Source organism: Pantherophis guttatus, chromosome 10, assembly GCF_059756535.1.
Source record: "Pantherophis guttatus breed Tessera chromosome 10, ASM5975653v1, whole genome shotgun sequence".
In the NCBI taxonomy this organism is placed as follows: domain Eukaryota; kingdom Metazoa; phylum Chordata; class Lepidosauria; order Squamata; family Colubridae; genus Pantherophis; species Pantherophis guttatus.
This window is the reverse complement of record NC_142072.1, coordinates 9,318,989-9,346,975: the sequence shown is the minus strand read 5'-3', so window position 1 is coordinate 9,346,975 and position 27,987 is coordinate 9,318,989. Positions and strand designations below refer to the sequence as shown.

General features: G+C 45.0%; 1 protein-coding gene across 2 annotated transcripts; it reads right to left on the bottom strand.

The window, feature by feature from the left end:
• Positions 1-156: 156 nt before the first annotated feature.
• On the bottom strand, positions 157-27,522 carry FXYD7 (FXYD domain containing ion transport regulator 7). 2 transcript variants are annotated; one of them, XR_004592408.3, is made up of 7 exons: positions 27,311-27,522; positions 6,673-6,705; positions 5,382-5,456; positions 4,442-4,475; positions 3,968-4,002; positions 1,012-1,122; positions 157-789 (listed from the first exon to the last, which is right to left on the bottom strand). XR_004592408.3 is itself a non-coding variant. In XM_087876568.1 (6 exons), exons 1-6 carry the CDS (start codon positions 27,333-27,335, stop codon positions 1,103-1,105), a joined length of 222 nt encoding a protein of 73 aa, XP_087732694.1. In that variant the 5' UTR covers positions 27,336-27,522; the 3' UTR covers positions 157-1,102. The 2 variants fall into 2 exon arrangements, 1 of the variants encoding a protein (XP_087732694.1); XM_087876568.1 differs by having other exon boundaries at positions 157-1,122.
• Between the last annotated feature and the right edge of the window lie 465 nt (positions 27,523-27,987).

Below are 27,987 nucleotides of genomic sequence, written 5' to 3'. Positions count from 1 at the left end.
GCATTTCACCCCTGCCCATCCACCACAAATAAGATGAGGGAAGCTAGGAAGGACCAAACATAGTTTCTTCACCGTCCCCCCGAAGAGTCTGGAGATGGGATGTAAGGAATAGTGAACTCTTCAGAGTCAAAATAAATAAATCACCGAGTCAAGAGATTTGTTTTAAAAAAAAAACCACCATGATTTTTATTGATTGGTCAAATTTTTCTCCATGTGTGAATGCGACATGGAGATGTGGATGGTACTGCATGGAGAAGCTGGGGTCAGCGTCCCTTGGCAGAAGAGGACCATATGACAAGAAAGCAACCCTTCCCTTTCTAAGAATTCTTCCCTAGCTTGCTTGTTCATCACTCCGACTACAGTCCTAGATCAGGCCTGCAAACCCCTACTGTACCACTAGATGGCAGCAACAAGCTATAGAAAAACTCTTCGCTTGGCCGCCCTCTAGTGGTCGGCAGTAATATTATATCCTAGTTCTAGGAGTCCGATCCATTAGAAGGGATGGAATCCGTTACAGTGCCCCCCCCCCCACTCCCAAGAAAGGGCTAGTTTCCCACAAGGCAAGGGGGTGGGGCTCTTTGGACTATGCCACCTCACTTTTGTGGCTAATGGCGTTCACAGCACAGCAAGAGGCTCAGACAGCAAAGCAGCAGCAGCAGCAGCAGCAGCAGCAGCAACAGCAATGGAGGGTTATATTATCCCCAGCGGCGAGGAAGCATTTTGTCGATTTGTTTTCCCAGAGAGCAGCAGCAGCAGCAGCAGGCAGCATTATTGCATTTTAATGGGACCCTGTGTAGGAGAGGGAGGGGGAATTATAAGGACCAGCCCCCAGTAGAGTCGGGGGTCAGCTGACACTGACTGGCAGATGGGCTGCATCACCCCGTGGCCTGTGCCGTGCCCCAACCCCAGCCAGGTGGCCTGCTCCCATCATGCAATGGAAGCGCAAGAGCTAACTGGTTATAAAAGTGCCCCCTCCCTCCTTGAGGTTAGACAGGAGAGCCCCTCCCCCACCCGGGCAGTCAGTGCCGAGGTCTCCGGAGAAAGGTCCCGGGTGCGGTTTCATCGCCAGCCACTCGGGAGCAGGACATCTTCAGGAAGGTGTCTACACGGTGCCAGCTGGAGCTGGGGAAGAGAAAAAATAGGAGAGAGAAAGTGATGAAGATGAGTATTTAAGGTATAGAATAATACAGGCAGTCCTTTAACTTACAAGCATTCATTTACCGGCCATTTGAAGTTTAGTTTTAGTTTAGTTTATTTGATTTGTATACCGCCCTACTCCCGAAGGACTCAGGGCGGTGAACAGCCAAACAATAAAATACATAGATACAAAAAATTTAAAAACCAGATAAAATCAAATTAAATCATTTTGGCCCAGACAGATTAAAACACCCCAATAATTTAAAAAGTCACAATGGCACTGAAAAAAAAGTACCTGACAACCGGTCCTCGCATTTACAACCCGAGGCAGCATCCCCCATGATCAGGAGGTCAAAATTTGGTTCCTAAAACGTGGCGTGTCTTACTTAACAACCTCCCCGCTCAATGACAGAAATTCTAGGGACAATTGTGCTACTGCAAATGTTGAGGACTACCTATACGTGAAAACTTGGGGAGGACGTTTGGGGAGGACCCTCAAAACGGAAAAATTCAGAGAAAGTGGGGGAGAGAAATGAAGTTCAGAAGAATAAAACTTGGTTAACCAACATCAACTGGGGGGGGGGGGGAAACAGAAAAAAGGATTTTTTAAAAAAATTCTCCTAATCAGGTTCCTTTTTTTCCCCCTTTCAATTATTTTTATTCATAGCTGCCCATCTCATAGCAATAGCAATAGCACTTAAATACTGCTTCACAGTGCTTTTACAGCCCTCTCTAAGCGGTTTACAGAGTCAGCCTATTGCCCCCAACAATCTGGGTCCTCATTTTACCCACCCCGGAAGGATGGAAGGCTGAGTCAACCTTGAGCCTGGTGAGAATCGAACTGCCAAATTGCAGGCAGCAGCCGGCAGGCAGCAGCAGGAGCCCGCAGTACTGCACTGATTGTTGACTCATACATGTAACTCAAGCTCACGCATGTAACTTTAATTATTTAATTTTATGTAGCTGCATAAAATCTCATGCGTATGATTTAGACTTGGGGTACATGGCAAAAGTTCTGTCCCTCATTCTTTTCTGTACCTTATTCCATCCCATCTTTCCTGCTCCCCCCAAAACCTCTCATCTTTTAAGCAGGGATAAAGATGTCCTGCCATTTAGAAGCTTTTGCAAACAACTCTTCTCCAGGGGCTTCTCAGCTCCCCAAGGAACAGTGCTAATCTGTTGCCACGGCATCACCATAGAGTCTTCAGCTCTCCTGGCAACGTCAAGAAACTCCATGGTAACTCCAGGTGGGTGGGAGGTGACTTCAGGTGTGGGAGCTCCAGGCAGTGGCTGACTTTCTCCGCAAGAAGAAAGTTTAGTGAATGATAAACAGATAACCTTACATTAACATGAATGCCTAATCTAGTCTTTGTGGAATAGAAAGGCTGGTTTAAGGTAGGATCCCTGGGTTACTTTTAAGCAGAAATTATTAAAGAGGTTTTTTTTAAAAAAAACACTCAAGTAAAAAGTGAATATTTGTTCTCTGTTCTCTGTTTTGGGAAACTCAGCTTTTGGAATAGAAAAACTACCAGAATTTATTTATTGTTTAAAAGGGATGTCATATAAGGGTGCTAATACAATCGTGGAAACCTCTCCCAGTAACTGGTTAATATTACCAGTGCCCTACAGGTAGTCCTCAACTTATAACCAATCATTTAGTGACCATTCAAAGTTACAATAGCACTGAAAAAGTGACCGATGATCATTCCTCGCACTTACAACCAATCACAGCATTTGGGCAGCTGGCATATATTTACAATGGTTGTAACCTTCTTGTAATTGCTATTTGCAAGCTTCCGACAAGCAAAGTCAATGGGGGAACCCTGAATCACTAAAGGACTGTGTGATTCATTTAATTTGGAACAATTTGCTTAGCAACCATGGCCAAAAAAAATTCACTTAACAACTACTTTGCTTAGCAACAGAAATTTGGGATACAGTTGTGGTCATAAGTTGGGAATGACTTGCAGACCATGACTTCAGTTCAGCAGATCTTGAACAGGAATTTTGGTGAGCACCCTCTGTCTTGAAGATCCTCTTTGTCCTTGTGGTGCCAATCAAGTGGAGAACATTATTCACTACCTCCTCCACCGCCCCATTTATAAAAGAGATTATGACGACATTCTTGATGGTAAATGCAACGAACAGTTCTGATTTCAAACAGTTTCATTATCTTCTTGCAGGGGTGTCGTTTCCAACTGTTAGTTAATCAGCTTGCCACTTTTGTTTTGTTGCCATTTAAATTCAGAATTTTATTTCCCATTCCTCACCATAGTTTTGACCACTTTGTATCAAAAACCTTTCTTACTTTACTCTATTGTATTTATTCTGTGTTGCATCGTTAGGACCTATGGTTGCAACAATAAAACATGTTCTTACTTACTAATGTATGTCCCCTTTTTTTAATTTTTTAAACTGAAATTTTAATTTGTTTTAAAATATGGGGTTTTTTAATTGTCTTGGGCTAAATTATTTAATTTGGTTTTAAATTGTTTCTAACTTTTGTATTTATGTATTTTATTCTGTGCCTGTTCACCGCCCTGAGTCCTTCGTGAGTAGGGCGGTATATAAATTTAAAAACGAACGAACGAACGAACGAACGAACGAACGAACGATGTCCACTCAACATATTTAATTAGGTGAACAGCTTTACCATTTCTATATGATGCTAAACTGGCATGCTGTATGAATGCTTCCCCTGTGGTTAGTTCTGCACTGAGTCAAGATGCAGGCTAAACATACAATATTAACACAACCTCAGGTAAAATTATGCAGAGTTATACAAGCAGGCCGGTGAGCCTTCCTCTCCCCACAACGTTGCAACACTTACTGGGGCTTTTCCCTGTCGCCCTGGGATCTGACATTCTGCAGAAGAGAAGAAACACAAAAGAAATCAGTGAAGATAGGCAAGAAGGGAAGAATATTTCAGGGCAGTGGTGGAATTCAATTTTTTTTACTACTGGTTCTGTGGGCGTGGCTTGGTGGGCGTGGCAGGGAAAGGATATTGCAAAATCCCCATTCCCTCCCCACTCCTGGGGGAAGGATATTGCAAGATCTCCATTATCACCCTACTCTGGGGCCAGCCAGAGGTGGTATTTGCCGGTTCTCTGAACTACTCAAAATTTCCGCTACCGGTTCTTCAGAATCTATCAGAACCTCTGAATTTCACCCCTGATTTTGGGGGTAACAGAACTTGGTTGAGGAAGGATGGATGGATGGATGGATGGATGGATGGATGGATGGAAGGAAGGAAGGAAGGAAGGAAGGAAGGAAGGAAGGAAGGAAGGAAGGAGAAAGTACCTACCCAGGATCTGATTTTTTGCATCTGAGTTTTTTACCTGTAAAAGAGAAAAGGGGTAAAGTGAGACAGGAAAAAACAAGGCTCAGGTAATGCAATCAGGAGATCCAGGATGGGGAATATAAACATGGGCATGTACATTCATATCTTCAGAATATTCAGGGAGGAAGAGACGGGCACCAGAAGACTTAGAATGCCAAAAAAAAAAAAAATTGTATGAAAAAGATTTGTTTTTCCATTTGCACTATTTTAATAAGAAACACAAAAGAAATGGACTCTACGCTGCATCGGGCAATGTTTTTGTATTTCAGTAATAAGTCTGCAAGTGGTACTCATGAACACACCCATATGCAGGGGTGGGCTTCAAAAATTTTAGCAAGGGATTTCTGCCTGGTTGCTGGGTGGGCGTGATCATGGTAGGCGTGGCCTAGTCAGCCTCCTGCACCATGGTGGGGGGGGGTTGCCCTCCCCGGGCTCCGGAGGCTTTCCTTGAGCCACCGGAAGGGCAAAAATGGTGTCCCCAGGCTCCAGAGGCCCTCTGGAGGCCAGAAACGGGCCCATTTCCAGCTTTCCTGAACTTCCGGTAGGCCCGTTTTTCACCCTCCCCAAGCCTCCGCACGCGCCCTACACTTACCTGCATCTAAAATGGGCCGTGTGGGGACTCCTGGGAGGGGCGGGGTGGGCGGGGTGGGGCGGGGCCAGCCAGGAGTGGGATTTGGGGGTTCTCCAAACTGCACAGAATCTTAGCTAGAGGTTCTCTCGAACCCCTGCGAACCCCCAGCAGCCCCACCCCTGCCTGTATGTACATATACAAAGTAGGATCTTTTTCCAAGGAATCCAGGAGTTAGGAAAGAGAGAAGAAGAAAGGATGGGATTTCTAGGAGCCAATCAAAGTCAGATCCAAGCATGCATAAAAGATGCAGGCATCAAAAAGAAAGTGACTCACTCAGTGCTATCAAGATTCCCAGCACAAACATGATGGAGGCCAGGATCATCCCCACCCAGCGCAACGTTTCATAGTCTGTAAGGGGAAACAGGGAGATTCAAAAGTCAGGTGTTTGTGAAAAGATGATAGGAGAACATGTCGATTTTAAACCTGAACTTTTTTCTATTAGGTATAACGCAGTGGTGGGTTTCAAAAAATTTTACTACCAGTTCTGTGGGTGTAGCTTGGTGGGTGTGGCATGGCTTGGTTGGCGTGGCAGGGGAAGGATACTGCAAAATCCCCATTTCCTCCCAATCAGCTGGGACTTGGGAGGAAGAGAATAGATGGGGGCGGGGCCAGTCAGAGGTTTTACTACCGGTTCTCCAAACTACTCAAAATTTCCACTACCGGTTCTCCAGAACTGGTCAGAACCTGCTGAAACCCACCTCTGGTATAACGCCAGAAAAACTTGATAAACAAAATATATATATTTAATATTACATGTATTAATGGCAGTGAGGTTTATATTTGCACAATATTGGAAACATGAAGAAATGGTACAATGGTAGAGCCCTGGTAGCACAGCAGACTAAAGCACTGTTATTAACATCAGCTGCCTGCAATTACTGCAAAGTTCAAATCTCACCAGGCTCAAGGTTGACTCAACCTTCCATCCTTTCTAAGGTAAGTAAAATGAGGACCCAGATTGTGGGGGCAATAAGCTGACTTTGTATAAAAAATATACAAAAGTATGAAGGCTATTGCTTAATGCATTGTAAGCCGCCCTAAGTCTCCGGAGAAGGGCGGCATATAAATCAAATCAAAAAGAAAAAAAATACCACGAGGCAAAGAGATAATTAGGAAGATACTGGATTGTGCAGAAAAGGACAGACTCACATTGAAGATTGAACAGAAAGACGATACTCAATATTATCAATATTCTGATTACAGAATATTACAGAATATTATCCAACCATTGGTAGAATAAGTGGAACTTTTTCTACCAGTGGTTGGAAAAAAGGGGTAGGGAATAAGAATGTAATCTGTACTGCTAAGCGAATAAAATAACCCAGACAACATGGTGTTTATTAAGCATAACAAAATGTAAACAATAGAAAATCAATCAAACTTTTTTTTTAAGTCAGATGTTCGTGACCATTCCAGCATATTCCAATCCAGGAACACCCTAGATTGCCCATCCATCGCCTCAAGCCATACCACATTTTTTCCCCATTTCATGAAGAAAGAAACTCCAAACCTCCTTCCATCCATATGGACCATTGTCTGCAACTTTTCCATTAACACCACTCACCATAAGTGAAGGGATCGACGGGCTGGCTGGTCTCTGAGGAGTAAAGAGAGCAGAGAGTCAAAATACAGTGACCAGGCAAAGCCGCTGAATATTTTATTTCAATAACTTTGTTTTGGTTGAGTATTGATTGGGTGAAGTCATTCCTTATACTTTGCTACAAACTTTGGCTTAAACACCATTCTTCTGGGTTCATTCATCTGCTTTGCATGGATAGTGCCATACCATCGGTTAGTAGCTAGGTGGCACTGGAGTTAATCATATCTGGTTGGATTCATTAGTTTCTTAAATCTCTTCAATTTTCTTGATTCCCCAGAATCAAGCACATAAACAAAGCACATAATCTACCTGTCCACAGATCCAAATCGCAGCTCTGCCCTTAGGGCAACACTATTGCAATATTTAATCTCATTCATCATTCAATCCATTCATCTATCAGCAATGCTCCATTACTCTCTCGACGAGACTCTGGCCAATCTCTACACAAAAAAGAATGAGCAAACACAATATGACGTGCCAAAAGCAGCCAATTCCCCAAAACTAGTGGGGAAATCAACATTAGATATTCAGTAGTGTTAGATAGTAGGGACGTGGTGGCTCAGTGGCTAAGAGGCTGAGCTTGCGGATCGAAAGGTCGGCAGTTCAGCGGTTCGAATCCCTAGTGCCGCATAATGGGGTGAGCTCCCGTGACTTGTCCCAGCTTCTGCCAACCTAGCAGTTCGAAAGCACATAAAAAATGCAAGTAAAAAAACAGGGACCACCTTTGGTGGGAAGGTAACAGTGTTCCGTGCGCCTTTGGCATTGAGTCATGCCGGCCACATGACCACGGAGACGTCTTCGGACAGCGCTGGCTCTTCGGCTTTGAAACAGAGATGAGCACCGCCCCCTAGAGTCGGGAACAACTAGCACATATGTGCGAGGGAAACCTTTACCTTTACCTTTTAGTCTTAGATATTCTTATAAGATGGACGGTCATTTGATAAATAAATAAATACATTTCTAAAAACAATACATAAAATAATGCAACAAATTCTTTTAACACTTCTGCCATGCACCTTAAATTACTTCCATTTGATCAAAGGAGCTAAACAAGATTTCACAGTGGAGCCTCTGAGCCTCTCAGTATTGTTGAGTTTAGGAAGCTCACGGGCTAAATTTCTGACTGTGATTGTCAAAAACCAACAGCCGTTTTCTCACCATACAACAAAGTGGGAACATAACTGTAAGTCCTAAAATAGGTTTAACCTCATGTGTGTTTGAGATGTGTGTGTCACTGTGTCTGAGTCGGGCAGTTAATATAAATTCATTTAATTAATAAATAAAAGGCAGGGTTGCTTGCTGCAGTTCTCCATTCCTCCCAGAATATTAAGCCCATTCAATGAACAAGTTCATATAACGATTTTGACTAATTTACTGAATTGGCCCCTCTGCTAGGTTCATGCTGATCATTGAATTAGAAACTAATTCAGAACACTGGGCTAGTACTGTAAAATCTTCCCAAGGTTCAAATTCATCAAGATTTGCAAGCCGTGCAAATCAATCCTAGGTTTTCAACCGACCTGTTGAAGCCCAGGTATGTTGGTTATCCATCCAAATATGAACTACTGTACAATGTTTAAAAATTAAGTTCTTTAATTTCAGCAGGGTAGATTCACACAATATTTTAAACTGGCTGGGGAATTCAAGGAGCTGAAGTCCACATATCTTCAAGTAGCCAAGGTTGAGAAATATTGCTTTAAACTCCAAGCTTACATTAGGAAAACACAGTATTGCTATTCTGTTTTAATAGCTGTTGTTGCATCCATACAAGGATCCAGTCAATATCTAGTCAAAAGATACATCATCATCTTCTTTAAATGACCCCACAAGTCTGGGCAACTGAATGGAGCTAGCTGTGTTTTAATGCCCAGATGCCTTTCCTGTTGCCAATGCGGAGTTTTGTTCAGCAGATATATTCTCAGTGTGCTCAGAGAAATATCTGCCTCTACCTAGGATCGAACTCACGGCCTCCTTATTGTGTGGCGAGAGCTCCACCTCTAGGCCACGGCGCCACTCCAGTCAAAAGATACATGACTATCTTTAAAAGATCTAAAGGTGCTGGTAGCTCTCTACTCTACTTTTGGCTTGATATTGGCAATGTTTTCTTGCCTGGATGTAACAACAGCTACTGAAATACAATGGCTTCATTTGCCTAATAGATTTAACTTGTGTGTGTGTCTGCCAATCAGTCTTGATTCCTGATGATTGCCCAGACAAATCCCACCAGTTTTCTTGATAAAATTTCAAAAGTGGTCTGCCATTGCCTCCTTCCTAGGGCTAAGAGAGACTAACTGGCCCAAGATTACCCAGCTAGCTTCATGCTTAACGCAGGACTAGAATTCACAGTTTCCTAGTTTCTAGTTTGATGCCTTAACCATTAACATCAAACTGGCTCACAATAGATTTTAAAAGATCCGTGGTGGCACAGTGGTTAGAATGCGGTATCGCCGGCTAACTCTGCCCAAGGCCTGGAGTTTGATCCTGACCAGTTCACTCAAAGTTGACTCAGCCTTCCGTCCTTCCGAGCTCAGTAAAACGAGGACCCAGATTGTTGGGGGCAGTAGGCTGACTCTGTAAACCGCTTAGAGAGTGCTGTAAAGCACAATGGAGTGTGCCATATAAACCTACGTGCTATTACTATTTAAGTCAGTTAAAAATATAGTGGCTGTTGGTAAGCCTAGATAGTTTCCATTCATTGGAGGTTGGTTTTTTTTTTTTTGCCCCTTAGTGTGGTCTTAAAAAGTCATTTGCAAGTGACTAACTGGATGAGGCCAGCCAATAAAATCCTCTTTTGGAAATCTGCAATGAAGTTAGAAACAGTTGGCCAACATCCGACAGAAATGGGACTTTTGAGAAAATGTTGCAGTGCAGAATATTTCTGCTTCACTCTAGGCATTCCACTTCAGTCCTCTTTACACTCGAGATTTCCTGCAGTTTTAACCCTATTTGTGCTATGCAATCAAAGAACAAAATCTTCTTTTTGAATTGCTGGTGGTGAGCAATGGGGTGGGGGGGAAGGGGCAGCATTTACATAGAAATCCCCCTGCTTAGGGTTCTCCCAAGATGGCCGTCTTTGCATGAACGCTGCCAGCCTGGCTCCGAAGCACTGGCATCGGAAAACCCAATTAGGACATCATGGAACTGAACTTAAAACAGGAAGGGGATTAAATTGGAAGGTCTGTGAGCTTTGATAGAAGCAGTACAGACAGTCCTGGATTTAAAACCGTTGGTTGAGTGAAATATCCAAGCTTCAGCTATTGCTACTGAGAACCAAATCCTGAATAAATATACCTCCCAAGGTCAAAATAAAATTAGGTTGGCACCAGGGGTGGGCTTCAAAAATTTTAGCAAGGGTTTCTGTGCCCAGTTGCTGGGTGGGCGTGGGCGTGGCCATGGTGGGTGTGGCCTAGTCAACCTGCATCCAAAATGGGCCGTGTGGGGACTCTGGGAGGGGCAGTTTATAATAAACTATATAAATATGAACCAAATAAAGTACATTTATTTTTTATTTATTATGAAAATTTATGCATGGGGAATCTCTCCTAATTTAATCCTCATAGCAATCCTATATATTCTATCCATCTATCTATCTACCTATCATCTATCTATCTATCTATCTATCTGTCTGTCTGTCTGTCTGTCTGTCTGTCTGTCTGTCTGTCTATCTATCTATCTATCTATCTATCTATCTATCTATCTATCTATCTATCTATCTCACACCTGCCAATTTTCCTCATTTGAGCCATTGCTGTATCTCAAAATACAAAAATCTCCTTTTGGTGCCCTTTTCACCCAAATCAGCCTCCCACAATCTTTATGTAATGCACTTCAAAGCAACCAAGCTGAGGAAAGGAAGCCAGAGGTTTCTATAAATATTTCTAATCTAAAAGTCATCTTCTGACATCTGTATCCGTTGGGGGATATAACTTGGTGACTTGCACCCTCACCATGCAATTAACCTATTTTTGAATTAACTTGTTTTCTGAGGTTACATCATAAAGTGAATCCTATGTTAGCTCCCTTCCCCCAACCCTGTGAAGTGTTAATACCACTTTATGATGCCTTGGTAAGACTACACATGGAATATTGCATTCAGTTCTGGTCGCCACAATGTAAAAAAGATGTTGAGACTCTAGAAAGAGTGCAGAGAAGAGCAACCAAGATGATTAGGGGAACTGGAGGCTAAAACATATGAAGAACGGTTGGAGGAACTGGGTATGTCTGGTTTGATGAAAAGAAGGACTAGGGGAGACCTGATAGCAGTGTTCCAATATCTCAGGGGCTGCCACAAAGAAGAGGGAGTCAAGCTCTTCTCCAAAGCACCTGAGGGTAGAACAAGAAGCAATGGGTGGAAACTAATCAAGGAGAGAAGCAACCTAGAACTAAGGAGAAATTTCCTGACAGTGAGAACAATTAATCCGTGGAACAATTTGCCTCCAGAAGTTGTGAATGCTCCAACACTGGAAGTTTTTAAGAAGATGTTGGGTAACCATTTGTCTGAAGTGGTGTAGGGTTTCCTGCCTAAGCAGGGGGTTAGACTAGAAGACCTCCAAGGTCCCTTCCAACTCTGTTATTCTATTCCGTTCTATTCCTGTTCTCCAATTCCATTCTATTTCTTGCAACCATTTTTTTTTCCTGGGCAAAGGAGCCTCATCGACCACTCCTTTCCTCTGAACTCCTATATTTTTTTTGACTTATTTTGCCAACATTTTTCTTCCATCCCTATATAAGGTCATAGAAAAGAACATTCTTGACATTTAATCAAAGGCTTCTTGGCCAAAACACCCTCCAGACATCCAGCCTTGCGTCCAAGGGCTTTCCATCTATCTTCTCACCACCAGGATTATTCTTGCTTGCCCCATTCATAACATTTCAGACATAATCCTAATTTCAGGCTAAGCCACTAAAATTCTTCTCCTTCTTGGAATTCTTGTATTTAAGAGCGCAGGCAGCTTTTTCCCACCCCCACTTTCGCTCAAATTAGGAGAAATCATCACCTTAGCCACGATTATAAGCAACAATTTGGCTACACAGCATCCTTTCTTTGGATCGGATTGATCTGGGAACCTTACAAACCGCTTCAGACTCCTTTCACAGACTCAGACAACCCAGGAATGTCAAGGTTGGAAGGGATCTCAGAGATCATCTAGTCCAACCCCTTTGCCCAGGGCAGGAATTGTATCTATACTATACCCAAGACTTCATTAAGCTGCCCGGAGCCATCTTATAAGGGAGATGGGCAGCATAGCAATTTAAGAAATAAATACAGGTAGTCCTTAACTTACGACCAAAAATTTCTGTTGCTAAGTAAAACATTGGTTAGATGAATGTCGCCCCATTTTAACCTCTTTTCTTGCCGAAGTTGTTAAGTGAATCACTGCAGGTTGTTTAAGTCAGTAATATGGTTATTAAGTGAATTTGGCTTCATTATTATTATTATTATTATTATTATTATTATTATTATTAGTATTATTATTATTATTCATTGGTTAATCTTTAGTGAGATTCACAGCCTTTGAGGCTGGTTAATAGCTCAGCAGCTCGAGTCCTAACCAAGGACCTAGGAACTGTTAAGGTATCCTCGGAGGATGTAAGCTGTTCCGAGTAAGGTGGTTTTTTGTAGAGTCAAAATGTTCAAGTCCGGCAAATTTAGAATTTCTAAATAGCGGGGTAGCCCTTTGGGTATTGCTCCGAGGGCTCCAATTACAATCGGGACAACACACGATTTTTATTATTATTATTATTATTATTATTATTATTATTATTATTATTATTATTATTATTAGTTCAATTTATATGCCGCCCTTCTCCGGAGACTCAGGGCGGCTTACAATGCGTTAAGCAATAGCCTTCATACTTCTTGTATATACCTGCTTAATAGGGCTTTCGCCCCCCCCCCCAAATGGTGTTCTTTTTTTATACAAAGTCAACTTATTGCCCCCATAATCCGGGTCCTCATTTTACCTACCTCGAAAGGATGGAAGGCTGAGTCAACCTTGAGCCTGGTGAGATTCGAACTTGCAGTAATTGCAGGCAGCTGGTGCTAGTTAACAGCACTTTAGTCTGCTGCGCCACCAAGGCTCTTATAACTTTTGTAACATTGACTTTGCTTGTCAAATGCATATCAGAAGGCGGCCAAATTAGTATGGATCAAAGAATGGGTTACATTACAAAACAAGAGAATTCTGACGTTAGAAGGCCACGATCTACAGGCAGGCTGGCACGTTTATTTATGGGGCCTAAAGAATAAAAAGAACTCATATTTCCACAAACACAAATTAAGGGAGACCCTGATTCAAACATGGGAAGAAATTAGACAAAGATTTTACACGAAAGTACCGATCTGGCTCTCAATTATGGAGGCTCTGACTGCCTCTAATAAAAGGGATATCTTGAAATTCGGCACGTACAAAGATATATTAGATGATAATGGTATTCTTAAATCACGAGAAATATTAAGTAATCAAGGTTTCAATTTAGATTGGTGGAGCTACCTACAGATAAGCTCTAGATATCAAAAAGATAGGGATCAATTCGGTATAGAGACGAAGTACAACAATTTGGTGTCCGATTTTTTTAATCACGTGACCCCGGGGATACCGGCAACGGTCGTAAAGTGTAAAAAAAACGGTCGTAAGTCACTTTTTTCATTGCTGTAACTTTGAAGAGTCACTTCCAGAACCTCTCATTTCAACCCCACCCAAGTCTTGCTGCCTTGGCTTCATTCAAAAAAAAATATGAGACACCGCCCCATCTCCAGACCTAACTGCAGCCCTAGATCATTATTGCATGGCACCCACTTTTTGTGACAGGGCCGGCTCTATGAATTTGATTTAATGTATAATTAATAAATAAGAAGCCGGGAGAAACCTCCAAGTGCTAAAAGATAAGATTGAGGGCAAGCTGCAGCTGCTTGGGACTGCGGTTGAATAATGCAAACTCCAATGCAGAGGATGGAGGGGGGAGAGTTGCCATGGAGACGGGATACTGCATAAGCAGGCGCAGCGTCTTAAATCCGCTGCCAGAGTTAGGAAATAGGCAGGTCAGGAGAAATTAAGATGCTCAAGTTCTTCCCAGAGCTGGCTCCAAGAGGAACTGTTTTACAGGAAACTTCACCCCAACTTAGGGTCTGTCTTACTCCTTCTAACCACCATACATCAATTCCCTCTCAGTTTTATCCCACCTTGGTCCTTGGTCAGCCTCCTCCCTTCCACCCCTCCCAAATCTCCCACTGTTGTCTTGAGATGTGCTCTGGAACATCTAGAGACCCTTCTGGGTTTGTTTTTTTTTCCTTCCTGTCATCTGCAGTCTGTCTTCTCCAGGAAATCCAGGAGTCAGCTGGGACTTTGGTGCGGCGGGACGAGTTCTCCCTAATAGACTCAGCAGCCAAGCTTTCCAAACAAAAAGGATCTGGAAGCTGGCCAGAGAAATACTCTGCAGACAGACTGATGCAGAGAGAGAGAGAGAGAGAAAGAGAGAGAGAGAGAGGGAGGGAGGGAGGGAGGGAGGGAGGGAGGGAGAGAGAGAGAGAGAGAGAGAGAGAGAGAGAGAGAAGAGGGAAAGGGAGTGGCATTTCCCAGAGCATTCAATTTATTTATTTATTTATTTTGCTGTTCAAAGCCTGGCCAGGGAAGCCCAGTGGCTTGATCTGCATCCTGAATTTCATTTATTTATTTTATTTTAATTTATTTATTTATTTATTTTTATATGCCGCCCTTCTCCGGAGACTCAGGGCGGCTTACAATGCATCAAGCAATAGCCTTCATACTTTTGTATATTTTTATACAAAGTCAGCTTATTGCCCCCACAAACTGGGTCCTCATTTTACCCACCTTAGAAAGGATGGAAGGCTGAGTCGACCTTGAGCCTGGGGAGAATTGAACTCGCAGTAATTGCAGGCAGCTGGATGTTAAACGCTGCCTTAGTAGGAGGCATTAGCCTCCTACGCCACTCAGGCTCTCCGTGATGCCATGTCGTGTCACCACCGTTCGATCGGCTCTGCCTCTCAAGTGAAAAAAAAACAAAAAAAACCACGGGTGCTCTGCAATGCTGCAACCACACTTCACACTTTTGCTAGGTGTGGACCAGGTTCAGAAGATGGGCTCTAAGTCTGGATGTGGGAGAGGTGTGGCTCCAGGCCAGCCCTTCCAAAGACCTTGAAATTAAAACGAAAAGTGGTTGATGGGTTTGGTTTTGTTGTTTTTTTGCGGTTGGCACGCCGGCTGGTCGAACACAAGGCATCGCAAGGGATTTTTGTAAGCAGAAAATGAGCGTCTTGAATCTGACAACAACTTAAAAGACAGTTTCTCTTGGGGAGTAAAGCAACTCTCAGGGGGTAACACCTGCTTATAGGTACCAAGAGAATTGTGGCTGTCACTTATGCTTATAAACAGTGGCGGGATTCAGCCGGTTCGCACCACTGCAGGAGAACCGGTTGTTAACTTTCTGAGCAGTTTGGCGAACTGGTTGTTGGAAGAAATCATTAGGGCAGAGAACCGGTTGTTAAATTACTTGAATCCCACCACTGCTTATAAAGATACAGGTCGTCCTTGACTGATGGCCACTATTGAGTCCCAAAGTTCCGTTGCTGAGCAAGACAGTTGTTAAGTGAGTTTCGCTCCATTTTACGAACCTTCCTTGCCACGGCGATTAAATGAAACCCTGAAGTTGTGAAGTTCGTAACACGGTCGTTAAGGGAATCTGGCTTTCCCATTGACTTTGCTTGTGGGAAAGTCCCAAAAGGTGATCACATAAACCCTGAATCACTACAATTGTCATAAGTATGAATTAGTTGCCAAGCAGCTGAATTCTGATCATGTGACCATGCAGCTGTCATAAGTGTGGAAAAACAGCCATAAATCACTTTCTTTGGTGCTGTTGGAACTTCAAGCAATCACTAAATGAATGGTTACAACAGAGGTGGTATTCAGCCGGTTTGTACCAGTTCGGGCGAATTGGTCCTTATCAAAGTTATAACGTACCAAGAATAAACAAAGTCTGGCAAAGGTTGGCAACCAGTTCAGAAAACAAGATACAATAAGACACTCACTCTCCCAAATGCTCTGTAATAATTACACGTTGTTTCCAGCAAGAAATTACTAACTGCATGTGACTTAAATAGGCTAAGGGAATGGCCAATTATCCTCAAACCTTACTCTCGAGGAGACCTCCTCCTCCTGAGGAACCACTCCTGCCTTTTGGCAGCCCTGCGTGCTCGAGCATTGAGGAGAGGCTCCTCCACTTCGCTCTCTCCACTTGAAGGAGCCTCTGGAGGTTCTGAAGGCCCAGGCTGAGTCTCTGCCTCTGGCACCACATCCTCTTCAGCCTCCTCGCTGTCCGACGCGAACGCCGGCTGCGCAGGCTGCTGGCGTGACCCCACACCAACCTCCTCGTCATCGGGATCAGCCACGATCCGCGCAGGCCACTGGCGGGCCACAACACTCTGGCAAATAAGAGTCGTCCTGCCATGTCCACATCAGAAGCAAAAGAACGGATCAGTTGAACTTCATAACAAACATATTTGAATCCCTGACTGTCATACATAAGTGAAATTTCATTTCACCCATAGTTCTGGCAATATTTAGGCTTCTGAAACAATTTCAGAAATAACACGAAGATGATCAATGACATTAAAGACAGATGTCGTAAGCAACTAATATTATTCCTTATTACAACAGCATTACCTGAAACATTTGAGCAGGCTGGAAAATTATTAGTAATGTGACTGGTCCGTGATTTTAAAAATTATTTTGGCAGGGAAAAAAAACCAGAAGTGAAAAATAGTGACTTATGATCAATCCTCACACTTAACTATTGTCGCATTGTCCTCACAGTCATGTGATCAAAATTCAGGCACTTGGCAACTGGCATGTACTTATGATGGTTGCACTGTCCCGGGGTCATGTGATCACTATTTGCAACCTTCCCAGCTGCCTTCCAACAAGCAAAATCGATGGGGGAAGCTGGACTTGCTTAACAACATGATTCACTTAAAAACTGCAGTGACTCCAGTGATGGGTTCCTCCAGGTTCGGCCCGGTTCTCCCGAGCCGGTAGCGGTGACGATATGACGTCACCAAACTGGTTCTGCGTTATTCTTACCTTTTATTTGGCCCCACCCCCAATCTATTGCTGCCTCCTGAGTCCAGCTGATGGCTAGAGGGAAAAAAACTGTTTAAACTCTTGCCACGGGGCTTCAAAGGGCCATCCTACAGCTGATCAGTGTTAAAAGAAAACAAATGAGTAGACCAGTGCCTGCAAAAATACATGAGTAGATCAGTGCCTGCAAAAATACATGAGTAGATCAGTGCCTGCAAAAATAAATGGGTAGATCGGTACAGCTCTGCAAGCAGTTAAAAGCCTGGTAGACCAGTACCTCTGCTAAATCCTAAATAATTGTCACATGACCATCAAGCCACGCCCACAAAATAAGCCACACCCACAGAACCGGTAGTAAAGATTTAGAACCCACCCGAGTGACTCCCTTACCAACCCTGGCATAAAATCAGGTGTGACTCACTTAATAAACCACCTTGCTTAGCAACAGGCATTCTGGCCCCAATTGTGGTCAGAGGTCGAGGAGCACGTAGTTTCAGCAACTGCCCGAGATTCACCATAAATTGTTTCTCAGTTACACAAACCACAGGACGTGCTCATGAATGTGAAAGCTTGGAAGACCACACAGTAGCAAGAACCTGGCTTCCCAATTAACTGTGCTTGTCAGACAGTCGCAAAAGATGATCGCATGACCCCAAGACACTGCAACGGTCATAAATATGAACCAGATGCTAAGCATCCGAATGTTGATCTTGTGACTGTGGGGAGGCTGCAGTGGCCCCAAGTGTGAAAAACGGTCTTCTTTTCAGTGCCGTTGTAACTTTGAACAATGAGATGTTGTAAGTCAAGGACTACCTGTATTTAGGGTTTATTTTAGCTAATAAGGAATTACAGAAATTGGTCCATTGGTGTCTACAGGAATCTGTTTGAGAAAGGTAATATGTAAGGGTATCTGGACATAACATCTATCATCTTAATTTCTGTGACCCGAGGGCATCCCTGGCAATGTGCGTACATGAGCCACGTTGGCACAGTGGTTAGAGTGCAGTACTGCAGCCTACTTCTGCTGCCTACTGGCTGCCTGCAATTTGACAGTTCAAATCTCGCCAGGCTCAAGGTTGACTCAGCCTTCCATCCTTCCAAGGTGGGTAAAACAAGGACCTAAAATCGTTGGGGGCAATATGCTGACTCTGTAAACTGTTTAGAGAGGGATGTAAAGCACTGTAAAGCGGTATATAAGATTAAGTGCTATTGCTATTGCTATAACGGCATATCTACCCAATCACAATGTATTTTTGAAGAAGAGGTGGACAAGATAGGGCAGAAGGTGGGGCCTCTGGAACAGCTGGAGAGGAAAGCATTCTGCATGGAGAAGGCAGTTTACAGAGTCAGCATCTTGCCCCTAACAATCTGGGTCCTCATTTTACTGATCTCGGAAGGATGGAAGACTGAGTCAACCTTGAGCCGGTCAGAATCGAACTGCTGAACTGCTGGCAGGCGACAGGCAGCAGAAGTAGCCTGCAGTACTGCATTCTAACCACTGCACCACCGCAGCTCATAAAAGGAATAAAGAAAAGGTAACTCCCTAATCACAAAAGCCAAGCATCGTATACCACAAGAAACTGTGTTCCATGGACGTGTGGAAAGGGTATGGTGGGGACCACCAATTCTCACATCGAGGGCTGTTCACAGAATACAATAAAAAAGTGTCAATTGATGGTGCAACCAAAACACTCTCTTTTTTTTTATGTGCATCTCAAAAAAAAGCAGGCAAGGGTTTTGATCACATCACTGCGGTTGCCACTTTGACGTTTTTGACTGTACCCTCCAGACCCCCTGCTCATATCACATCAGACCCGCACAGCATGGACATATGCGTCTCAAACTGTCTGAGGGCCACCACGCCTAGAACAACTGCAGAATGAACATCACAAGATTGGTCGCTAGAAGGAATGGCTTGTCTGAAACTTTGGAGAACCTGTCAATCAAGAAGCGGAAAATTAGCTTCTTCCTCCCATTTGCTGTACTGTAAGGTTCGAAGAAAACAGCTTAACCTTTTTTCCTGATTTATTTTTGTTTTAAAAGAAGCATTTGGCATTTCAATTTAACCACCACTTGAAGGAGAGAGACAGGGACTGAATATTCCTTGTTTTTTTGTTTGTTTGTTTTTTGGCTTTAATTTATATGCCACCCTTCTCCGGAGACTCAGGGCGGCTTACAATGCGTTAAGCAATACCCTTCATACTTTTGTATATTTATACAAAGTCAGCTTATTGCCTCCACAATCTGGGTCCTCATTTTACCTACCTTTGAAAGGATGGAAGGCTGAGTCAACCTTGAGCCTGGTGAGATTTGAACTTGCAGTAATTGCAAGCAGCAGATGTTAATAACAGTGCTTTAGTCCACTGTGTTACCAAGGCTCTTGTTGTTTTCTGAAATAGGGCTCATCATTTGCGATGCAAGATAAAGAGATAATTCTGGGGATACCAATGGAGCTCCTACTCTACTCCTGTTCACCTTTAAAACCATGCACCGGATAGCAAATTCTAAAAATTAAGCGGTTTAAACTTTCTTAATAAATGGGGAATCCCATCTATTATACAAAGGGGGCCAAAGCAGAGAGAATCGGACTCATTGACTGCATTTTAGATCATTTATTTTTATACGTTTGTGTTAATTTGATTATAGCCCTGGGAAACATGCTGCTCCGAATTAACTTGGCTGGCTGTTTTGTTAGTAAAACTCTAATCAAATTTTACTGACATCTATCTTCAAGGAGGTTTGATTGATAAGTGTGGTTTACTTTAACTATTCTTTTTTATAATTTTGAGGTATTTTACCGTAGTGTTTATAATTGTAGGTAGAATTTTTTTGAGTTGATCAAGTAACCAGTCTGGTAAAATGGAAAAAAAAAAATCTAAAATATGTTATTTATCAGTCTTGGTAAAAGAGTCAAACTATTTGACGTGATGCACAAAAGAGTACAACTGTTACTGGACTGCCAATGCGTTCACACAACATATGAAGTTTGGTTAGCGCTGATCTTGGTTAGGCTACTTCAAGTCTCAGCTTTTGCTTAGGTGATGATTTAGTGAACATTCCTGCCTCGAAAATGGGTGACTTCAGAAACCAGGTTCTGCAATCCTGCAGTTTGATTCCAAGCCAGGTTTCCCTCTCTACATAATGCATGAAACGGCCATGAGGCCAGAAAGAAGCAGTTTCTCTATGGCTGAAATCAACGTAGAGCAGGGGTGTCAAACTCGATTGTGTTTGACCTCGGGGGGGGTGGGCATGGCCAGGGGGGCATGGCCAGCTCAACGTCACTCCTGTCGGGGGCGCCTCTGCCAGCGAAAACAGTCTCCCGAGCTCCGTTTTCACTGGCAGAGGGTTGCAGGAGTCCCTAGTAGCCGAAAACGGAGCTCAAGAGCCCATTTTCGCTGGCAGAAGCATTGCGGGCCGGTCCTTCACTGTTTCCAGGGCGCCCCTGTGGGCCAAATCTAAGTACCCCATGGGCCAGATCCAGGCAGTTTAACACCCCTGACGTAGAGGATTAGAGTACGTGGCTTGACATCCTATATTAGTTCATACATCCTGTTTGTACATGACTGTTGCTTCCCAGAATTCTGGGAATTGAAGTTCATTCATCTTCAAGATACCAAGGTTGAGGAACACTGCCTTACTGGCTGATCAAGCAGTAGTTCACAACAGCACTAGTTGCCTTTTCATTTTAGCCAAGAATAAAAAAAGGATTACATGTCATGGACATATAAACTGTTATAAACTATTGCTGAGCACATTGTAAGCCGCCCTGAGTCTTCGGAGAAGGGCGGCATATAAATCAAATTTAAAAAAAAAAAAAAACTGGTGGTGTGCTTAGCCAAGTTAGTTAAAAACTAGTGGATACCATCCTATAACATAGCAAGTTTGGTTACTTTATCCTAGGAAGACATTTCTATGGCTGGGCTTGCCATATGACACCAATCAACTTGGCTAATTTATGGATGGATGGATTGTACTAACTAACTAACTAACTAACTAACTAACTAACTAACTAACTAACTAACTAAATAAATAAATAAATAAATAAATAAATAAATAAATAAATAAATAAATAAATAAATAAATTTCTATACCGCCCTTCTCCTGAAGGACTCAGGGCAATAGGTGTACAGCCTATTAAAAACACAAAGACAAACGTAAGTTAAAAATAATTAAAATTATTACATAATTCGGCTGAGATTTAAAACCCCAAAAATTTAAAACCCAATTTACAAATCATTACATTGATAGCCCGGCTTGGCGGAACAGCAGGGTCTTGAGGGCACAGCGAAATACACGGAGGTCAGAGATCTTGCGCATTTCCGGGGGCAGTTCATTCCACAGGGGAGGGGCTCCCACAGAGAAGGCCCTCCCCCTGGATGTCGCCAGCCGACATAACTTGGCAGATGGCACCCTGAGGAGACCCTCTCTGTGGGAGCGGACTGGCCGGTGGGAGGCTGTTTGTGGCAGAAGTCAGTCTCGAAGGTACCCGGGTATAATCCAGCAAGCAGGTTAACAGGTTATGAGTGACATGCGAATGTAGCCACACTTCTGTCATGAATAGGTATGTCCGAGGGGTGGGTTCTACTTACCTTTACTACCAGTTCACATTGCGCCTGTGCACCTGCGCGCTTCGCTTGTGCGCACTCTTCTGCGCCTGCGCAGATCACTTATGATGACGTCCAGGTCAGTGGGCGGAGCCTGCCGCCAGTTTTACTACCGGTTCTATAGAACTGGTAGTAAACTGGGGCCATGCCAGTTGGCTTCTATAGCAGAGGAGATGGGCTCCAAAGTCCTTCCAGTGTGAATCACACAGGCCAAAGACAGTAGACCCTTCATAGAGAGCTGTGGTGGCGCAGTGGTTAGAATGCAGTATTGCAGGCTAACTCACTGCTCACTGCCAGGAGTTCGATCCTGACCTGCTCAAGGTTGACTCAGCCTTCTATCCTTCCGAGGTCAGTAAAATGAGGACCCAGATGGTTAGGGGCAAGATGCTGACTCTATGGAGTGGTGCGGTGGTCTAGAGATGGAACTCTCGCCTCACAATCAGGAGGCTGTGAGTTCGATTTTAGGCAGAAGCAGATATTTCTCTCTCTGGGCACAATGAGAATATATCTGCTGAACAAAACTCTGCATTGGCAACAGGAAGAGCATCCGGCCATTAAATGCTCTGCTAGCTCCATTCAGTTGCCCAGACTCCACCCCACAAAGGATTATGGGGTCTTTAAAAGATGATGAATATGCTGACTCTGTAAACTGCTTAGAGAGGGCTGTAAAGCATTATAAAGCGGTATATAAATCTAAGTGCCATTGCTAGACGACTGATAAACTCAGTGACCGCACCCACAAGTAATTAGTGAATTTGTGAGTGTGAGGATGGATAGTTTCGCACAATCCCAATATCCCCCATAACCACTTGGGAAAAAAATGTGCACATCTATGCTCACAGATAATGCCTGAAATATGAATTGCAGGGATGAACAAAAAATGATCCCATTCACTCTTCTGATAGACCCTGTTCACCCAAAACAATTTCCCTGGTTACTGAATTAGCCCATTGTCCCGGTTTGTGCAGTACAAACTAAACCCAAAGAGCCATTTGGACCCGTTTCCCACAGAAAAGAAAACACCGGGAGCCATAAAACCTGGGTGGGCGTGGCCAACTCAACGTCACTCACTTCTACCAGTCACATGACCCGCTAGCCACGCCTACCCAGCCGGCAGAGAACCAGTTGTTAAAAAACACCGGGAAACCACAAATTCCTTTTGACATATCTCTCTCTCCCCTCCCTCCCTCCCTCTCCCCTCCCTCCCACTCTCTCTCTCTGTATCTCTCTATGTCTCTCGCTCTCCCCCTCTCTCTGTATCTCTCTGTCTTTGCCCTGGCCGCTTCTCTATCCCCCACCATCGCCCTTACCTTCTCAGGCCAGGCGAGGAGTGACTGGGAGGGGAGGCCCAGCAAGTGGTGGGATCACCTGACAGGGAGCCACAGCAGAGGGCCCAAAGAGCCGCATGCGGCTCTGGAGCCGCAGGTTGCTGACCCCTGGGATAGCCTTTTTTTTTTTTTTTGATTTATATGCCGCCCTTCTCCGGAGACTCAGGGCGGCTTACAATGCGTTAAGCAGTAGCCTTCATCCTTTTGTATATTTATACAAAGTCAGCTTATTGCCCCCACAAACTGGGTCCTCATTTCACCTACCTTAGAAAGGATGGAAGGCTGAGTCAACCTTGAGCCTTGGCGAGATTCGAACCCTGCAGTAATTGCAGGCAGCTGGTCTTAATAACCAGCTTAATAACAGGGTGCCTTAAACCCCTGTACTACCAAGCCTATTGTGAGAATGCAATCACTGATATTTCCATCTCAGACCAAAGGCGGCCTGAGAATTAAATTTTCTCCCATCGATATCAAGTATTCAGCCATCTCACCGAAACTCATTCAAGGGACGTATGCAGTGGTGGGATTCAAGTAATTTAACAACCGGTTCTCTGCCCTGATGATTTCTTCCAACAACCAGTTTGCCAGACTGCTCAGAAAGTTAACAACCGGTTCTCCCGAAGGGGTGCGAACTGGCTGAATCCCACCACTGGACGTATGGTATCTTCAAGACAGAGGCAAGTGCAGGAGAGAAACTGTCTTTATGTTCCCCTGCAATACCTTAACTTATGAGATAAACAACGAATGCAGATGCTTGACAGGTATCACTCTAACCTTCCAGAGAACCTGGGGAAAGCTGCTTGGACCAACCCCAAAATACGCAGCAAGTCATATAAACTGACACACATACACAGAGAGAAGCACAGATTTCGTTCTTTCACAATCACCCACTCAACGAAAACACAAGCCAGCAAGCACACCATTCACAGACGCATACAAACAGGAGATTATATGCACACAGATACAACTGCACCAGATCTGAACAGGAACGGGTAAGAGTTTGGTTGGGTGAAACATGGGAGGTGCAGCCAATCACAGTTTTCCTCGCTTAGGGTCCCACCTACCCACCCACCCACCGATCCCCATCTGTGATTCAGAGCCATTTGCCAGCTTTGATTTTTCTGGTCCCATTCATCTCTCCCATTAGGAAGAACGACAAAAAACTTCCATTCATCAACTCAGGCAGTACAGATTGGGTTTCCAAGCCTGTTTGGTGGGTGGCCTCCTAGCTTGCAAAAGAGGTTGCCTTGATTTGGATGTCACAGCATGGCAGCTTCCAACTTCCTCAGTCAGGACTTCGTTTTTCTCTTTGCCCTGAAATTCTGGGCAGGTATGGATGGGCAAGTGTGTTGGTCGGTGCAGAAGATAGCAATAGCAATATCCCTTAGACCAGTGGTGGGTTCCTCCCGGTTCGGTCCAGTTCGGCATAGCCGGTAGCGGTGACAATATGATGTCACCGAACCGGTTCTCCCCCCTCCGCCCTCCCACCCCCCACCCACAATATTCTTACCTTTTATTTGGTCCCACCCCCAATCTATTGCTGCCTCCTGAGTCCCAGCTGATGACTAGAGGGAAAAAAACTGTTTAAACTCTTGCCGTGGGGCTTCAAAGGGCCGTCCTACAGCTGATCAGTGTTAAAAGCAAACAAATGAGTCGGGTCGTAAGTGCGAGGACTGGTCGTAAATGCGAGGACCTTCCAGAAATGACTCTGTCCAGCTAGCCACGCCCACCTAGTCACATGACCTCCAAGCCACACCCACAAAATAAGCCACGCCCACAGAACCGGTAGTAAAAAAATTTAGAACCCACCCCTGCCTTAGACTTATATATCACTTCACAGTGCATTTACCGCACTCCCTAAGCGGTTTATAGAGTCAGCATATTGCCCTCAAACATCTGGGTCCTCGTTTTACCAACCTTGGAAGGCTAAGTCCGACTTGAGCCAGTCAGGATCGAACTGTTGGCAGTTGGCAGAATTAGCCTGCAATACTCATTCTAACCACAGAGCCACCATGGCTCATCACAAAGGCTTTCCTTATCTAATCGTGGTAGAAAAATGTCTCAGCAGCCTCTATTTGCAGCTTGCCTTCATGACGTTGCCTTCATCTGAACTTCTCCTTGAGCCGGTCAGTTTTTTATTTATTTATTTATTTATTTATATTTGAATTTATATACCGCCCTTCTCCCCGAAGGCACTCAGGGCGGTGAACAGCCGAAATTAAAATACATACAATATAAAAGTTAAGATAGCTAAAATAAATTAAATCCATCAGCCCCCAATTTAAAACCCCAAAGCTATACAATTAAAAACTAACCCATAAAAAATCTAATAAGGCCAGACCAGCTTGCTGAAATAAAAACGTCTTCAGGGCCTTACGGAAAGTGCGGAGATCTGGAAGCAGCTGTATTCCGGGAGGAAGCTCATTCCAGAGGGCGGGTGCCCCCACAGAGAAGGCTCTCCCCCTGGGGGCCGCCAGCCGACATTGCTTGACCGATGGCACCCTGAGGAAGTCCTCTCTGTGAGAGCGTATTGGCCGGTGGGAGGTTATCGGTAGCAGCAGGCGGTCTCGAAGATAACTAGGTCCTATGCCATGGAGCGCTTTAAAGGTGAGAACCAACACCTTGAAGCGCACCCGGAAGACCACCGGGAGCCAGTGCAGCTCATGCAGGAGAGGTGTTATATGGGAGCGCCATGTCGCTCCCGTAATCACCCGCGCGGCCGCATTCTGGACCAGTTGGAGCCTCCGGGTGCTCCTCAAGGGGAGCCCCATGTAGAGAGCGTTACAGTAGTCCAGGCGGGAAGTGACGAGAGCTCAGCCCATCATGCCAGATTCCTAAGAGATCTGCTGGGAATCCATCTCTTGTGCATACCGCCCTATGCACATTACTCATAGCTGCATAGCTCATCTCTGTACCACATCAGCTCGCAACTGCCTCTGGTCTCTTCAACCCTCATAGACCTTCCCCCCCCCACACACACACACAGCAAAAGCCATAACCACAACTTTGGTGCTTGTGAGCAGGCCACACGGACGAACGCTGAGCCCCGTACCCCTGTCTCTGCCCAAATCCTTGCCCAAACAGGTGGGGGGGGCATTTCCTCTTTTTTTTTTGCAAACCAAGGGCCATCAAGGTATCTACCGTCCTTTGCTCCCTCCACCTCCAGCCTCTTCCCTTGGCAGCATCCCTGGGCCTGTCAGTCAAACGGCAGCTGCAGAAGAGATGACTTCAGGCTGCTCAGTTCTGCAGTGAACCGGCTTGTGCCTGCAAACACATCCAGCAAACTCAGCCCCTGCAGCAATTCCCCGGAGGTACCAGCGGAAGGTGAAAGCTAACCACCGCACACCTGCCTCTTCGGCCGCAGCTACCTGTGAGCAAACAAACAGCTAAGCACCCTCAGAGAGATCTTTTTAAGCAAGCAGTTAGATGTATTTTGCACCCGCACGCACACACATTAGCCACACCTGCCAGTAGTCCACTGCATAAGCCCTGCTTGTCTGCACACAACTTGTCTGCATGCCCACAAACATCCATAACCCAGTTTTTGAATGAACCCGTGGTCTGTTTCCTACATGCAACATGGAACCATCCTCTGACAAACCATTGGCTAAGCTGCAAAAGAATTAACCCAGTTTAGACCAGTGAGCAAAAAAAAAAAATAAATAAACAGCTTGTCAGTCTTTAATCCACTTGGTTAAATATGTCCCAGGGAACATTACCTTGTGTTCCTGGAGATGCTTATTTTTTGCTGGGAAGGTACCAGCTTCTCCTCTCCCCCCCCCCAGCAGACGTGTGTCCAGCACAGAGCCCCACACAAGCCAATCCCGGGGTGGGGGGGGATCCTAGTTATGGGTCACTGCACCACAGCGGACCCACACCCGGTGTGCCGCCGTGGTAGAGCAAACCACACCTAAGCCATTCTGCAGAGCCGCCTCTCGGTCCCAAGAGATCCTTTATCCCACCATCATTCCAAGGGGCACCACGGAAAGTTGCAGTGATTTTATTTTATTTTATTTTATTTTTTTAAAAAAAACCACCCTGCAAAGTTGCGGGAAAAGAGGCGGGGGGGGACGGGGAACCCCCCCCCCAAAAAAAACAAATTAAGGAATTGGGTGGGGGGGGGAGAGAAAAACTACAGGCGGGGGAGGGGTGGAATCAGCAGGTAAACGGCAGCCTTCAAACCAACAAACCAAATCCCCCCCCCACCCCCCAGCTACCCACCCACCCAAATGGAAAATCGCGTGGCTTCGGAGCCTTCCTCCGGATTAACCCCGCAAGAGGTGGTGTAAATGCCACTTCTCGTCTCCCACCCCGGATTCTGGGGAGGAAGACGCCTAGAACGCGGGTGTTTGAGTGATCCGAATTTCCTTTCCCCCCCCCCAAAAAAAATAAGGCTCCAAGACCCCCCCTCCCCATTAGCCCCCCCCCCCGCACCCCGCAAGGAATGGCTGGCCTGGTGGAACTAAGTGGGGGATGCCCCCTCCAGGGAATCCCTGCCCCCCCCCACACACACACATACACCGCTTGCCTGCCTGCCTGGGGAGCGGGGCTGGGGATGGGGAGGGGGTCTCACCCTGATGCGGCGGTGGGGTGATCATGATGGGGGGACGACGCTGGCGAGGCGGCAACTCCCGGGGAGGCTTGATCCGGCGCGAAAGAGGGACTGCGGCACGGCCAGGCTGGGCGGGCGAGAAATAAGACGGGAGCGAAGATGCGGGATTGGGTGGTGGGGGTGGCTTTTCTTTCCCAGCAAGTCCTCCCCCCCCTCCTCTCCTCTCCTCCGCCACTCGCCTCTCTCTCTCTCTCTCTCTCTCTCTTTCTCTCTTTCTCTCTCTCCGCTTCGCGTGGGAAGGGAAGGACCAGTGGAAACGGAGAGAGATGGATCGTCTCCACGGGAGTGGGGAGGTTGGGGTGGGGTGGGGGGTGGGGGTCCGCAGCCAATCTCAGACCTTTGGCTTCTGATGTCGCCGTTTCCCAAAAACGCGAAGCATCCTAATTTTTTAAGTGTTTTTAAGTGTTTTGTTTATTGTTTTTAATTAATGGGGCCAAATTTATATATATATATTTTAACTGTATTTTAATATTTGTACTTGATGTTTTTACTTGGCTGTTCACCGCCTTGAGTCCTCAGGGAGAAGGGCGGTATACAAATTCAAAATAAAATAAAATAAAATAAATAAATCCCCCCCTCCTTGGCGAAGAAGGCGCCTGGGGGGGTGTCTTTTTTTTAAAAAAAAATTGATTTATATG